Below are 15978 nucleotides of genomic sequence, written 5' to 3' on the forward strand. Positions count from 1 at the left end.
TACCATTGAGGAACAGCTGAGATCGATTTGTCAAATATGATATGATATGGACCCGTTTAGGACTAGACCATTAATACCTATACAATATTTGATGATTGACAGTGTGTTAGACAGAAAATAAATCATGGCAATCCATTAGTATGCACGGCACATCAAGACAATCTAGAACAAGACCTCAGTGTTAAACTCCCATCTAAAGCTTCATTTTAAAATGTCAATTAATTGTCAGGTATATGTTAAACTATTGAGAAGATACACAACTTTCAATAGTCTTTCCCTAGAAGGGAAGAACTGAGGCAGGACATAATTTTCTAAGATCATCAGCATGCTGAGGATTCTTCATCAAGCAAAATAAATGTTAATTAACGTTTAGGGATGTCCAAGTATCATGAAGTTGAGGCAACTGTAGCTCAATATTTTTTGGCTTTATAAGCAAATCACCCTACGGCAAGTTTGGCATGCAAGGGCAGTGAGTAGGAATGTGTGGGGGAAACAACTCTTCACTGCCGATTGACAAGGCCAGGTAAATTCTTTAAAGAATCCATTCTCTTTAGCAAGGCTGGGGTTGATTTTGAAATCCATGTGGTCCTGGCCATTGAAGGGCCATTTTTCACAGAAAATGTAATTCCATGTACTCATCCTTGTAAAACATTTGTGCTGTTGTTTGCTTCACCATGCAATATTATTGTTCCTGCTTGTGTCCCGAGTAGTTTTGAAGTACTGATTTACTGTTGTCATTTGTGATTACCCTTTGCCGTTTACAGTCCAGTGACTAATTAAATTGTGACAAAACAGTGTACTTGCATTGGTGTCAGATGGTATCCCCAGAAAGAATCATAACATCAATCGTTCCTATTTCACTTTGAATTTTATAGACCGATTGTATTGAAGATCAATTAAAATAAATTTGCCTCCTAGATTGTTTATAAAGAGGAAGTTGATGCTGAACAATCCCACACTTCACTTAAGTGAGACCCCTTGCTTCCCTAGCTATATAAAATCAATATTAATAATATTACTTTGTAAAAGTACATAAGTATACATTATTGAAAGTACACCTGCAGAAATGCTGAAATATTAAGGGCATGATTTAGATTTTGGTATTCAAGTTACTCTATCACAACGGTGATGGATATCCTGCTCGCCGAAATATAAATCCCATAATAGCCTATGGGATTTATATTTGGGCAGGCGGGATATCCGTCACCGTTGTGGCAGGATAACCCATCCGCTAAAATCTAAATCAGTCAAATACTAATATGGACTTGAAAATGTATATTGTTTTAATGGAGTACATGGGTTTTTAATGAATTACATATCTTTCGTTTGATGACATCAATGGTGAAATTGACTATGACAATGAATATCTTGTTTTTGACAACATCATTGAAGTCAGCTAATATCAGTACTGGTAAAATCAAAGTCTGCAATAATTAAACTATTCTGAGATCATAATGCACGGGGCGTATTTTCTCTGGCTAAACTCATGCTTAAATATTTTGGGCTGCTCCTTAGAACTCTGAATTGCTTAAATACTCCTTTCAATATTTTTTTATACAGTAAGTTGTGCAGTGCATATTGTCTCTGTCATTTTTATTCAAGTCTCAGGGAGGCTTGAAACAAAATAATTGGCAATAAATATAGTAGACCAATGTGAAAAGACCCGAAACTACTATATTGAACAGTACCTTCACAATGCAATGTTTTGGAGCATGAATAACCCAGTGACAACTTGCCAAGTTGCTGTATGATCCTGGATAGTTCATACTTTGGATCTCCCCTTCTTCAAAAAGTACAGATGTTGACCCACACCCCGAATCTGGGAAAAAAACAGTTATTACTTGCACATAAATAAAACTGTTAAATATTTAAAAAGAAAATCAGACTACACTTTTTCTTTAATATCACGATACAAGCTAAAGAAATTCCAATGTTAACACAAAGCTACTTATCAGACATTGGCAATTAATGCATCCATCCATGAGGTCCAGCATTTGTTAAAAAGATCATAGCAAATTTAAGGTCATTCAAACCTCTAAGTTTACAGGTAATCTAAGAGTGGAATCACCATCATAACAGTGTCTGATAAAGTGAATACAAACCTAACATCATCTCTTTACCAAAAGTAACAAACCACGTAAAATCACTGTAAAAATGTGAACTTCATTGAGCAGGATTTCCATTTGCTCTCCAGCAATGTTTGATGTTTGCTAAGTCATCCTTCATTATGACTCTTACTATTAATTCTTTTTTGACCTTTGTCTTGATGACATGTAACTAAGAGATGCCTTGACAGAGTAGTGTTAGTAAATATAAACCTACAGTATTGTAACCTGAGACTAGATTTGCTCAACTTCATGCTACCAGTAAGGTAATATGCATTATTTAACTATGTTGCAGCCTGAAAAATAGACCAATTTTGGATTTGACAATAGGTTGCCTTTTATCCTCCCCCATTAAAGTCTCATAAAAAATGTGTTGGAAAACACTGGGTGGGTATGTTCACATGTCTATACTTTAATTAAAAAATATATTATGCTACCTGTTTTCCAAATGTAACCTGTGTAGCCTTGTACAATCATAAGACTCCTGAGAAAATCAGCACTATCCATGTTGCCAAAAGAAACTATTTCCAGACTTTATCACCATTCTTCGCTGTCATCCTAAACACTGATGGCAAACTAACCATGCTTCAATTTAAGCTCACAGCAAAGTTAACACTCACATCTACATATTTCCCATTGACTTCCAGTATGTACAGAATTCTAAATCTCTACCTTGTTCATAGCTCATGCTCTTCTGTCTTTCATGATACCCCATACAAATGTACATGCCAAATTTATCTCCTCAACCATGTCCTCGCATTTGTTAACTTTTTATTCACATCTCCCTGTAGCCCCTTCTGCCCTTACATCATAAATTTCAGATCCTTGCCTCTCTCCTGCACTGGTTGTCTTACTCCAGAAAAAAAACACAAGAACTGGCCACTCTTTTCCTCCAGACTTCTATTTAGTCTTCTAACAACCTTACTTCTTTAAAGTCCTGGAGTGCCTGATGTTTAACAGAGTCACACTATAATGTTGGTCTGACAAACAACTTGATAATTACCAGTATGGCATTTATATATGCTTTATTCTGTTGAGACTCCACTAGTGTCTCCCTTTACATTAACTTGGTGTACTACATCCATGCTCATACTTCTTCACTTTTTAGCTGCCTTCATTACAGATAATCTGTCTCCTTTTCCTGTCATTGCCACCTACCTCGGTACTGCTGGTACCACCCTTGGGTGGTCCTGTTCCTATGCCTACATTCACTCCTCTCCTCCTCCAATGGGTAACTGTCTCCAGGGTTCTCTAGTCTCCCCACTGTACACATTTGGATTATCTCTAACCTCCATGTCAATGGCACATAAATCATTATCCCTTTACCCTCTTTTGCACTTCTGTAATCAAATCCCTGTCTTACCACTATCAAACACCCATGCTTCTTCATCTCTACCACAAATTATGCATGTAGATACCTGCACAGTAGCAAAGGGATCTGCCTACTATACAACGAGGCCCTTCTTAAATACCATTATCTTGAACATAGTAGGCTACTCTATTGGTCAACTTATGGGTTTCATTAAGTTTACCTTCGTCTCCCTTGTTTATAGCTATCCCTTAACAACAGACAACCCATCCACAGATGACCGGCTTTCTCGCTTATGAACAGCAGCTGAGCGCAGTAAAATCTCTGCATCTTGATCTTTAAAAATCATTAATGGGCTATCCCACATTGGCTAACCTCGTTTCCTAACACTCACCTTCTCAACCTCTCAACTAACCTTCAAGTCCTTCCTGTTTTTAAACCCAATTATGTACAATCCCACTATTGTTCATTCAATTTCTTTGTCCCACTACAGTAGAATACCGAGCTGCTCAATCACAGACCTTTACTCTCTACAAACTCAATTCCTGCGGAAGTGATCAGCCAGCTCTGAGAGTCATAACTCAATTGTGCCTTCCTGTGCCTGTTGTCCTAATGCAAATCATGTAATATATGTACTAGTTGTACCAGAAAAAGATTAATGTGACAGATACACTGTCAAATTAGCAGGACATTCCGATATAATGAATATTAACTATTTTCAAAAATAATGCTAATAGTTTCATGGAGTTAAGCGCTCTATGCTGTCATCATTTTGCATCATTCTTGTCGGGGGGCAGAGGGGGTCAAATCCTAAAATTGCCCAGTTAGCCTCTTATTCTTTTGAGGTTAACATACTGAACACAATTGAAAAAGGGTATTGGCAGTAAGTAGAGATAGTGGAAATGGGGGTAAGAAGCACTAAGTTCAAAGTGAATTATTTGTATTAATTTAGTGATGACTCTGTTAGTAGAACATTTTGTATTTTGGGACTAACCACTCCCTTGATTTGCATGCACTTCTCTATATAATGTAATCAGCAACATCTGCCATGTTTACTCCAATTGCTCTTCACTTTTTTGTGTGATTATGAAGAATTTGTAGCTATGTCTGACACAGCAATTCCCTGATACAATTTTTAGTTATAAGAGGAAATACTCAGGGATCAACCGTTGTATTTCTGAAGGACTTAAGTGTATAGTAGTCTTATGGGCAGATTCCTTTGCTACGGAGCAGGTATCAACATACAGCACTTGTGGTGGTGTTGAAGAAGCATGTGTACGTTATAGTAAGGAGGGAGGAAGATCACAAACAGAAAAGAGATTGGTGGACACAAATTAAAGGGTTTGAGGAGGCTGGAAGACAGAGGATTTCCATTATTGAATATTTAAGCTTGAAGGATTTTAGAACCAACCAGTAGTTGATAGTGGTGATACAGTTTGGTATTTGAGTAAAGAGGTCAAAAAGAGGGCACAGGGATGATCAATCAATCAATCACAGCATTTCTAAAGCACGCTACATACCCGTGAGTGTCTCAAGGTGCTGTGGGGAGTTCTTGAGGAGTCTTCTGAAGGCCAGCAGGTCCTGGGTCTGTCGTAGGCTGGTAGGGAGAGGGTTCCAGGTCTTGACGGCGAGGTAGGAGAAGGATCTGCCGCCGGTCGTGGTTTTCCGGATACGAGGAACTGAGGCGAGGGCGAGGCTGGCAGAGCGGAGGCTGCGGGTGGGGGTGTGGAGGCTGAGCCGGTCGTTGAGGTATGTAGGTCCCGTGTTGTGTATCGATTTGTGTGCGTGGATGAGGAGTTTGAAGGTGATCCTCTTGTTGACGGGGAGCAAGTGTAGGCCTCTCAGATGGGGTGTGATGTGGCTGCATCAGGGGATGTCGAGGATCATTCGTGCCGAGGCGTTCTGAATTCATTGTAGTCGCCTCAGGAGCTTGGTTGTTGCTCCTGAGTAGAGGGCATTCCCGTAGTCGAGTCTGCTGGTGACGAGGGCCTGGATGACGCTTTTTCTCGTGCCGGGGGGGATCCATTTGAAGATCCTGCGGAGCATTCGGAGGGTGTTGAAGCATGACGCGGAGACTGCGTTGACTTGCTTGGTCCTGGAGAGGGCGGAGTCGAGGATGACCCCAGGTTGCGTGCGTGGTCGGTGGGTTCCGGGGCAGTGTCTAGCGATGTGGGTCACCAGGAGTCGTCCCAGGCTGATGGGGTGGGTCCGAGGATGAGGACCTCCGTCTTGTCTGAGTTCAGCTTCAGTCTGCTGCCCTTCATCCAGTCGGCGACGGCCTTCATTCCTTTGTGGAGATTGGCTTGGGAGGTGTGGGGGTCTTCGGTGAGGAAGATGATCAGCTGGGTGTCGTCGGCGTAGGAGATGATGTTGAGGTTATGTTGTCGTGCGACGTGGGCGAGCGGTGCCATGTAGATATTGAACAGCGTCGGGGTGAGGGAAGATCCCTGAGGGACGCCGCAGATGATCGCGGTGGTTTTTGAGCGGAAGGGTGGGAGGTGGACGCTCTGGGTTCAGCCGGAGAGGAAGGATGTGGTCCAGGCCAGGGCCTTCTCTTGGATTCCGGCGTCATGGAGGCGTGCTGCTAAGGTGCGGTGGCAGACCGTGTCGAAGGCTGCTGATGAGGATGAGGATGAGGGCGGCTGTTTCTCCCTTGTCCATCAGGATCTTGATGTCGTCGGTGGCGGCGATGAGGGTGGTCTCGGTGCTGTGGTTGCTGCGAAAACCGTATTGAGAAGGGTCCAGGATGTTGTCGTCTTCGAGGTAGCGGGTTAGCTGTTTGTTGACAATCTTCTCTGTCACTTTTGCCGGGAATGGGAGCAGAGAGATGGGCCGGAAGTTCTTGACGTCCTTGGGGTCCGCCTTAGGTTTCTTCAGTAGGGCGTTGATCTCGGCGTGCTTCCAGCTTTCCGGAAAGGTTGCTGTCTCGAAGGAGATGTTGATTGCTTGCCAGAGGTGGGGTGCAATGGTTGTGCTGGCTTTGTTGAAAACGTGGTGAGGGCAGGGGTCGGAGGGGGATCCAGAGTTGATGAATTTCATGGTTTTGATGGTGTCTTCGTCGCTGACGGTGGGCCAGGCTGTCAAGCGGCTGGTGCGGGTGGAGGTCGGGGGTGGAGGTCTCGGTGGTGGGTGCGGGGGTGTCGGAGTTGAAGCTGTCGTGGATGTCGGTGATCTTGTGGTGAAAGAAGGTGGCCAGGGAGTCGCACAGGTCCTGTGATTGTGGAATGTCATTGGGGTTGGAGAGTTCCTTCACGATGCTGAAGAGCTCTTTGGTGTTGTGTGCGTTGTTGTCTAGGCAGTCCTTGAAGGTGGTCCTCTTGGTGGTCCTGATGAATTGGTGGTGTCTGCGGGTGGTGTTCTTGTGGGCTGTGTGGCTGTCTGGTGTTCGGTCATGGAGCCATTTTTTCTCCAGCTTCTGGCAGGTGCACTTGGATGTCCGGAGGTCTTCGGTGAACCAGGCGGCTTTCTTGTTGGTGTGGTTAGTTGTGGAGATCCTGAGAGGTGCGAGGGTGTTGGCGCAGTCGGTGATCCACTGTTTGAGGTTGGTCGCAGCGGTGTCGGGGTCGATGGGGTCAGTGGGTGGTCTCAGGGCGAGGGTGGTTGTCAGATGGTTCTCGGTGACCTTGCCCCAGCAGCGGCGTGGCAAATGTTGGGCACGGTGGTGTGTGGTGGGTTTCTTGAAGGTGAGTTGGACGCATCTGTGGTCGGTCCAGTGGGGTTCGATGGTGTGGTTGAAGGAGACGTGGGGGCTTGCGGAGAAGATGGGGTCTAGCGTGTGTCCAGCGGCGTGGGTGGGGGTCGTCACGAGCTGTTTGAGTCCAAGGTTGGGGAGATTGTCGATCAGGGTGGTGGAGTTGGCGTCGTTGTTGTTCTCGAGGTCTTGAGGTCGGCGATGGTGTCGTTGAACTGTGGTCGTGGTCCGGGTGGTCTGTAGACGAATGTTCCTCTGAGGGTCGTGTTGGGGTCGGTGTGGATCTGGAAGTGCATGTGTTCGGCAGTGGTGAGGGTGTCGTCGGTGTTGGTCGAGACTCTGAGGGTGTCTTTGTGGACGATGGTGATTAATATTAATAATAATAATAATAATAATAGGCAGTCTTGTAGAGCGCAATGGTGACACACAACGGCGTGTCCCCGCGCTGAGATGCGAGCGTGTTCAGAGGAAGTTCTGAGGGGAAGGCCCGCTATCTGGCAAAGAGAAATGTTTTCAGCTTGGCCCTGAAGATAGACTCTGTTGACACGGTCTCTGCGGGAGATCTTGTAGCCTTGTGGGATGGCCATGGCGATGTCTGGCGCTGAGGTGGCGTTCAGCCAGGTATCCGTCAGGAAGGCAATGTCGGGGGGGTAGAATCTAGGAGGTCCCAAAGTTCGATGGCGTGCTTGCGAGCGGAGCGGGTGTTGAGGAGGATGCATCTGAGGTGGTTGGGTTCTCTGGATGGTGGTTTGGCGGGCTGGATGCTGGTGAAGCTGCAGTTCCGGCAGGTGAAGTGCATGCTTCGGGATGGCCTGGTAGCAGGGGTGGTCTCGTCCGGTGTTGAGTGCAAGTTGTAGTGCAGTCTGTCGTTACGGTAGGCGCGGGGTCCAGGGATTCTGGCGCAGGGCGCGGTCCAGGCGCGGACGGGCACAGACAGGCTTGCCGCTGGCGTGCCTCAGGCGCGGTGTGGTCGCGCAGCGACCGCCATTAAGAAGGGAGGAGCAGCTGGGAGGCGGGAGGGAGCGGCGAATGGGGACGCGAGGGGGGCGGGGCCGCAGGGAGGCAGCGGCAGGGAAGCGGCTCAGAGAGAGCTGGCAAAGGGGAGCGCACAAGGGGCAAGAACAGGCAGAAAACCAGAACAGGCACAAAGGAAACGAATGAAGAACGGCACAATAAATCAAGGCACAATAAAAAAGGGCACAGTAAAACAGTTACAATAAGGCACAATGCACAAGTCTAGCGATGCTTACCAGAAACCCACTAGACACCAGGGATGAGGCGCAGGCGGAAGCCTGCGGGTGGAGGAGGGCCTCGAACATGCGAACAGCAGCGTGGGCGGGGGTCAGGGACACTGGCACAGCTAGGGGGTGCTGCGGTCGTGGGGGAGCGAGCTCCTGACCAAAGGCAGGTCAGATGATGAATAATATGTCATTACCACAGAGGTGAAAGAGAATCAATATGTGTACAGTGGGAAGGCTAGAGGGCCCAGGAGCAGCCCCTGACAGTTACCCATTGGAGGAAGAGATGAGTTAATGTAAGCATAAGAACAGGACCTCCCAAGATCATTAACAGCATCACTGAGGCAGGTGGAAATGCCAGAAAAAGGAGACAGATTAGCTGTAATGAAGGCAGCTAAAAAGTGAAGAAGTATGAGCATGGACATAGTGCACCAAGGTAATGTAATGGGAGACATTAGAGCAGTCTCAACAGAATGAAAAGGACATAAATGCCAGACTGTTAATTTCGACAGACCAAAGTTATAGTGTGACTCTGTTAAACATGATCCATTCTTGGACTTTAAAGAAGAAAGGTTGTTAGAAGACTAGACAGAAGTCTGGAGGCAAAGAAAGGCCAGGGATACTTACCTAGATCATGGATCTGGGAATCTTGGGGTCATTATGATGACGGAAGGACCGCCACCAGCGGTGGCGGTCCTACCGCCATCACCAAGCTCATTACCCGCCAAATTGGGATGGCGGTGGGTATCGCAGCGGACGCAAAGTCCGTCCGCCGATTCTCCACCAAAGGCAATCGCACTGATTGCCTGGCAGACGGTGCAGGGCCCCTGAAATAGTAGCAGTGCCTAGCAGGCACCGTCCACCAGATCAGGATGTGGGTTTAGGAAGGACTTTCCATGGCAACATTGCTGGCAGGGATTGGGTTTGGGGGCCCGTTGCGGGCCTCCCTTGTGTGGGGGGGTTGTCGCTGCACTGGGGGTTACCCATGGTGCCTGCCACGTTGTGTAGGGAAATGCTGCGCATGCACTTTTCACATGCGTGCAGCCAGCAGCACAACCCAATGTGAAAAGCCCAGGATGCGCCCTCCAGTATGGCGGGCATATCCTAATTGCAGTGGTGGGACCGCTGCATGTCTGGTGGGTGGTCCCAAACACCGCTACAATGTCCGCCCGCCAGTGTAATCAGCCCCTTTGAGAGCTGTTCAATAAGATATGGAATGAACTACTAATTGTGATATGAAATGCATGATTTCAGTCATCGTTCAGAATGGTTAAAATTAGGTAATGCTATTGGGGTCTCTCTGTAACTTCTCCTTGATTACAACATGAACCATCATGATAATATTTTTGCATTGCACTTGACGGGTAGGCAGATCTCATTTTTTACTATAAACACATTAATTAACACAATATGGAGAACACCCATTAAATATTTTAGAAATTAAGAAGATCGCAGTTTTTAAGTTGCTATTACCTGGAACTGTGTTGTGCGGGACTTCTTTGAAATGCAGCGTAAATCCACTTCTACGTTCTCTAAAATCAGAGACAAATTTCAGTTGCACTTTGCTAGATGAAACCAAAATGGGCAATGGACGAACATCTCCACAGTACTTCCCTGAAAATGTAATTTTATAATAAATATGTTTGTTTTACAATACTAGATTAACAAAAAAGGAGAAATGTAAATGTCCAACATTAAAGCAAAGATAAACTAATTAATTGGGATCTCTGATAGAATATTGGCAGAACAAATATCGTGCTACACAAATATCAAGTCAAAAATATCAATGACAAAAATATTGTTGACATTAATATTGTCAAAAATAATCCAAAATATCATATTTTTACATATAACAATTAAACGGCGTTGTTAAACGAATATTTTTAAATATTCAAAAATATATAACAATATATTCCCATATAAACACACACATTTAAATATAAATATATGTTTATATATACATATATCATGTGGCAATAATTATAAGATTATATATTTTAATTTATATTACATTTTTTTATTTACTAATATAAAAAGCACAACTATGTAAATATATATATTTATATATCTTAATAAACAGACAAAATATGGAAAAACAAGTATAAAACATTAAACTAAATCACCAAATTAGTCAAATGTAAAAAAAACAAGAAATTAAAACAAATATTACAAACATTCAAATAAAATCTATAGATAAAAAATAATATAAATTAAACAAACAAATAATAGTAATATATAATTCAACAATTTAAAAAAAAAGTATTTAAATCAGCAAATAAAACATACACTATTTCCACTCCAGTCTGCAGAACTGTAATGAAAGCACTGGACATCGGCAGAGCATAATTTACTATTCCCACTCCAATCTGTGCAATAGTAGAGAAAACGTTGCTCTTTGTAGGGGTTACATTTATTATTCTCACTCCAGTTTGTGCAACAATAGGGAAAGCGTTGGAATTCAAATGAGTAAAATGTACTATACACCCTGCCATCAGTCTGTGCAACATTAGGAAAAGCTTTGGACATCAGACTAGGTCAATTTCCTATTCCCATGCAAAAGTAGAGAAAGCGTTGGAATACAAGTGGGTAAAATGTACTGTTCCCCTCCCAGTCTGTGCAACTGTAGGGAAAGCCTTGGACTTCGGAGAGGTAACATTTATTATTCCAAATCCAGTCTGTGCAACAGTAATGAAAGCATTGGACTTGGAGGGGTTACATTTACTATTCCCACTCCAGTCTGTGCAACAGTAGGGAAAGTGTTGAACTTCAAAGGGCTTAAAGTTACTAATCCCACTTCAATCTGTGTAGCAGGAGGGACAGTGATGGACGTCGGAGAGGTAAAATGTACTATTCTAACTCCAGTCTGTGTAACAGTAGGGATAGCGTTGGGTTTCTGAGGGGTTAAATTGACTATTCAGACTCCAGTGGGTGCAACAGTAGGCAAAGCATTGGACTTTGGAGAGGTAAATTTCCTATTCCAACTGCAGCCTGTGCAACAGTAGGGAAAGCATTCGATGTCGGAGGGGTAAAATATACTATTCCCACTTCAATCTGTGCATTAGTAGGGAAAGAGTTGGACTCAGTGGTTGGCACATGCTCCTGCAAATACTCTCCCTACATTGTAAGGATTACTGATCTTCTGGCCCTGTCCAGATAGGACTATGCCAATGTCCTTTACACAAGACTTCCACATTATCTGGTGCAGAAATTACAAACGGTTCAGAACGCAGCCGCCAATTCAGCTATTCGATTACCCAGACAAGCCTCAATCTCGTCTCATCTGAAGAACCTACACAGACTTCCTGTTAAAAAAATAAACACATTTAGGATTTTATCTTTTATGCACAGGGCTTTGCACAAGTTTGGACCTGCATATCTGTCCTCCAGGATTCAATTCTACTCTCTCCTAAAAACTCTGCGTTCATCCCTCTGTCATTCTGCCAAAGTTCCAAGTGTAAAACAAGCAAAAACTGGAGGCAGATTCTTCTTCCTCTTGGGCCCGCAAGCTTGGAAAAGTGTGCCTGCTGAGCTACGTCAAATGGACAATGAACAGTCTTTCAGAAAGCAACTTAAAACTTGGCTTTTCACTCTTTAATGTGTCCTTCTGAATTTCTAAACTAGCACCGGGAAACTCCATGGAGTAGCTGTGCGCTTTAGAAATGAAAAAAAAGAACTTGAGAGGAGGAATATTTACTATCCCCACCCCAGTCTGTGCAGCAGTAGGGAAAGTACTTCACTTCAAACAACATATTTTAATCACACTGTTCATTGAGCAGAAATACAAATCTCTTATTATAAAATTATACATAAGGAATAAAAAAAATGACACCAAATACAAGATTATTAAACATTTTAATAATTTATTATGAATTAAAAAAATATATATATTATTTAATACAGTTCCCCACCCTATACTCCCACAAACCTAGCAGTCCACACTTAGAATATAACTAAAATAAAGAAGTATACAGCAATGAACATATTTAATAATCAATTAATTATTAATACATGAATAATTGTTAATTAATTGTTACTTAAATAACTTCACACCCAATTACTCTAAAACACAACAGCCCACACCTAGTATATGAAATAAATAATACAATTATAAAACACGTCATAGTAATTGATCAAATAAATATATAATAAAACATTAATTATTAATTATACTTAATTAACGACCCACCCTGTACCCCTACAAACCTCACAACCCGCTACAACACTATAAATTACTATTTACAATTACATTACACATGATCACTAACTCCAAATTACAAACTATATTTAAAAATATTGTCAACAATTATACAAACAATATTTAACATATAAATGTAATATATAAACTAAAATGCATAGATAATTAAAGATAGATATTAACAACAGATATATTCTTGAAAACGATTTTACTTACATAAAGAAATTCTTGTCAACGATATTTCAACATTAGTATATTCATGTGTCATGGTATTAGAAACTCTGTATTGCTGTAGCTCGCTATTCCTATATCAATATTTTGTCCAAATACCCATTAATTGATTAGCAAATGCCCGAGAGAATATTACCACCTCGTCCATCTTCAGCTTCAGGGTTCTAACTTATTGTATTGGATTCTCACCTCTGCGAAATCAAACTATTTGCCACTCAAGAATTTTAAATGTATCCTCTAAACCCTGCATTTTACCTTTTGTATCTTTTTCTAATACATCCTTTTCAACTTTTCAATTCTATAAGAAGCCCAGGCACACCAGGAATTCTCTTTTGTCTTTTTCTGCCAGAAGTAGATGCAGAGTAGGGGTGTGCAATTTTTTTGTCTGAAAACTTCCTGTAATTTATGTCAATACAACTTTTATTGCTCGCTGTTTGACAAGTGCTCTATAAGTGGGTTTCTATATTAAATATTTCAGCCGTTTTAATTTCCTTAGAGGGAAAAAGAATCAAGTGAACAACAAAGAGGGACCTAAAAAGGACAATATTTATAGGGGTCCAGTGTATCTGTCCTAAGAACCTATAACCAAGTAATGTACAAAGTTCCCCAAATGTTAGTGTAGCGGAGTAGTCTCTCTCTCTCTAAATAAATGTGTGATCAAAAATCAGGGAACCAAAGGGATCCCTTGTCGGAACTTAGGATGCCTCACACAACTAATTAGCTGGATGGTTATTTCCATCCCGCAAGATGGTTGTCTTGCCTCATCATCGGCTTCCTGCTCCAACGTCAAGCCGGCGCTGCAATGCCTGACGGGTAGCACTAGGTGCTACACTTTTGTGGAGTTCTTTTGTTCCTTGCCGTTTGATGAGTGCGTATGAGGGGCCTAAGGAGGTGAAGTAGTGAGCGTGAACAAGTGTGTTAAAAAAGGTTAGTTTAGTCCACTAAGACAACTTTATTCATGTGGCTAACTGCCTTGTTAAAATAGTGAAGGGAGGGGTACCGGGACTCAAAGTCAATGTAGTTTGGCCTCGTTCAACCCTCACCTGCGGTCAACATGTTTCATGCCCTGTAGGCAATTCTTCAGGACCTAATTGTGCTCATAAACTTATAGAATGCCCGAAGTGGGCTACAATGTATGCAATATACCACCTGAAGGGTCAGTAACCAAGACAGGCAGGGGGTCCTGCGTGGAAATCAGCCCCTCAAACCCTGGGAAAAGTCCCCACAGACTGTTATTGTGGGACCTGTGCTTCTAGGTGAGTACCCAGTAAGCGCGAGGCCCTTGCATCTAGGCACCTACCCCCACACTTCGGCGTAGTAAAGCACGCAGAACAGCCGGTTGATCACACATTTATTTAGAGAGAGAGAGACTACTCCGCTACACTAACATTTGGGGAACTTTGTACATTACTTGGTTATAGGGAAAAAGAATCACCAACCTTCTTCCGGTTTCTGAGTAAACCAGAGCATGGTTATAAATATGATACATTAGAAAGTACTTTAAGTGCAGGCAACAAAATACTAAATATAAAATGAGCATGTATACAATGTATGCCAGGCATCTTTAGCCATTCCGGTATGTGTGCAAAATGACTTTCTTTATTAAAATTGCAGAGCCCTACCTTTGGTGTTTGTCATTGGATTTACAATGTGAAACCATTTGATATTGTATTATTCAGTGTTCACAATGTAAATTCCCTTCCTATTGTATCGTCAGAGAATTCACAAGTGTTATGTTTGCTGCCATTTGAAGTGTTCTGGTAAAACTTTCAGCAGTGGCGGTTCTTGGTGAGGGTTCCAGACTTTGGCAGTTGGCTAGTGGCTGGAGGTGTCACGGGAGGATGCAGTGTTCTGTCTGTGAATTAAACAACTTTTGAATTTACTTCGTCTTTGTGCATGCCTGAACAATACATATTTTGGTGATAAACGGGTGAACCTCAAGACAGGACCTTTCTAGGTGTGGAAGTTCTACATTTCCTCGAAAGTAACATTGCTGGTGAGTCACTTTATGGCAGTGGCGGCTCGCAGTGGGAGTGCTGTGGGGCGGGGGAGGGCAGGGGAGGAGCCGCCTGGTGGGGTAGTGGAGTCGGACATACAACATAGTTTTATTTATTTATTTACTTACTTTACTCGTGGACGCCCTATGTCCGACTCCACTACACCCCCACCGTGCCCCTCCCATGCCCTGCCTCACCGCCCGCAGCACTCCCACTGCTAGCCGCCACTGCTTTATTGACTCTATGAGTTGTACCCTGTTTGAGGCTGTTGTTGTGTGCGCTTCTGTCATCCGCTGGATCTAATCAAGCTTAATTATCATGAATTAGTGCCCTTCGCTGTTACTCACTCTCACCTTACAACATTGCTGGCTTGTGCTTTTATGTGGGTTGGTCATGTGACTTTGAATCTTCAGAGGAGCTGCAGCTCACACCATATACCCACATGGCTCACTGGTCAGTCTAGAGCTAGCCGCACACCATGGAATTGATAGAGATAATTTCTCAGATATTGCCAACAGTACTGTTGGTCCCAGTTAAGCACGTACGGCCCATTTGCGGATTTAAAAATGGTCTTGTGGCTTCACAGATCTTTTTTCAGCAGCATTCTGCCTCAAGATTAGCATTCAGGAGGCAGCAACTGGACTTCTGATTGGTCCTTCTACGAGTTAAGCTATTGGCTACTAGTATACCAGCCAGTTTTGATTGACTCCTTTACATAGAATTGGTGACTGTTCATTTCAAAAGTGACAACCACTAGATACAACACCGATTGATTTGTTCGCACATGTGCCTCTTTGAAAACATTGTTCACCACTGCTCTTCCTTGGTTTGTAATATTCAAAATATCAATTTTCCTACAGTTTTTCTTGCTGAACTGGGCATTCAAAACTTTAAATGTAAATAATGTTTTGAATCTTTTGATAGCTATTTAATTGCAATTCATGTGGTAAAGTTTGAACCTGTTGGCTCTTTTTTTTTTTTTTTTTTTTATCAAATATATTTTTATTGAGTTCCACAAAGCAATGTGATACATACAATATAGGAAGAAACAAAAAGCGATGTCATGGCGCCCGTCCCCGACCCAGCAGCGCACCCCTCTGAGTGTCCATGAGGTGAGGCAAGTCCGGGCGCCCGAGTATGCTAGCTTGGCGGAGGGGCACGCCCCCCTGCGGCCATCCGAACTCTTTTCACCCAACTCCCAAACAGGCCCTC

General features: G+C 43.1%; 1 protein-coding gene across 1 annotated transcript in view; it reads right to left on the reverse strand.

Annotated features, from left to right (window-relative positions):
* The window catches only part of OVCH2 (ovochymase 2), a 996115-nt gene that overhangs the window by 312132 nt on the left and 668005 nt on the right, over positions 1–15978 (reverse strand). The window contains exons 11-12 of the mRNA XM_078680899.1: positions 9817–9957; positions 1689–1819 (exon numbers count right to left, since the gene is read on the reverse strand). Of these exons, the coding sequence (XP_078537025.1) occupies positions 1689–1819; positions 9817–9957 (272 nt within the window). The remainder of the gene's footprint in view (positions 1–1688; positions 1820–9816; positions 9958–15978) is intronic.

Source organism: Lissotriton helveticus, chromosome 3_1, assembly GCF_964261635.1.
Source record: "Lissotriton helveticus chromosome 3_1, aLisHel1.1, whole genome shotgun sequence".
Taxonomy (NCBI): Eukaryota; Metazoa; Chordata; class Amphibia; order Caudata; family Salamandridae; genus Lissotriton; species Lissotriton helveticus.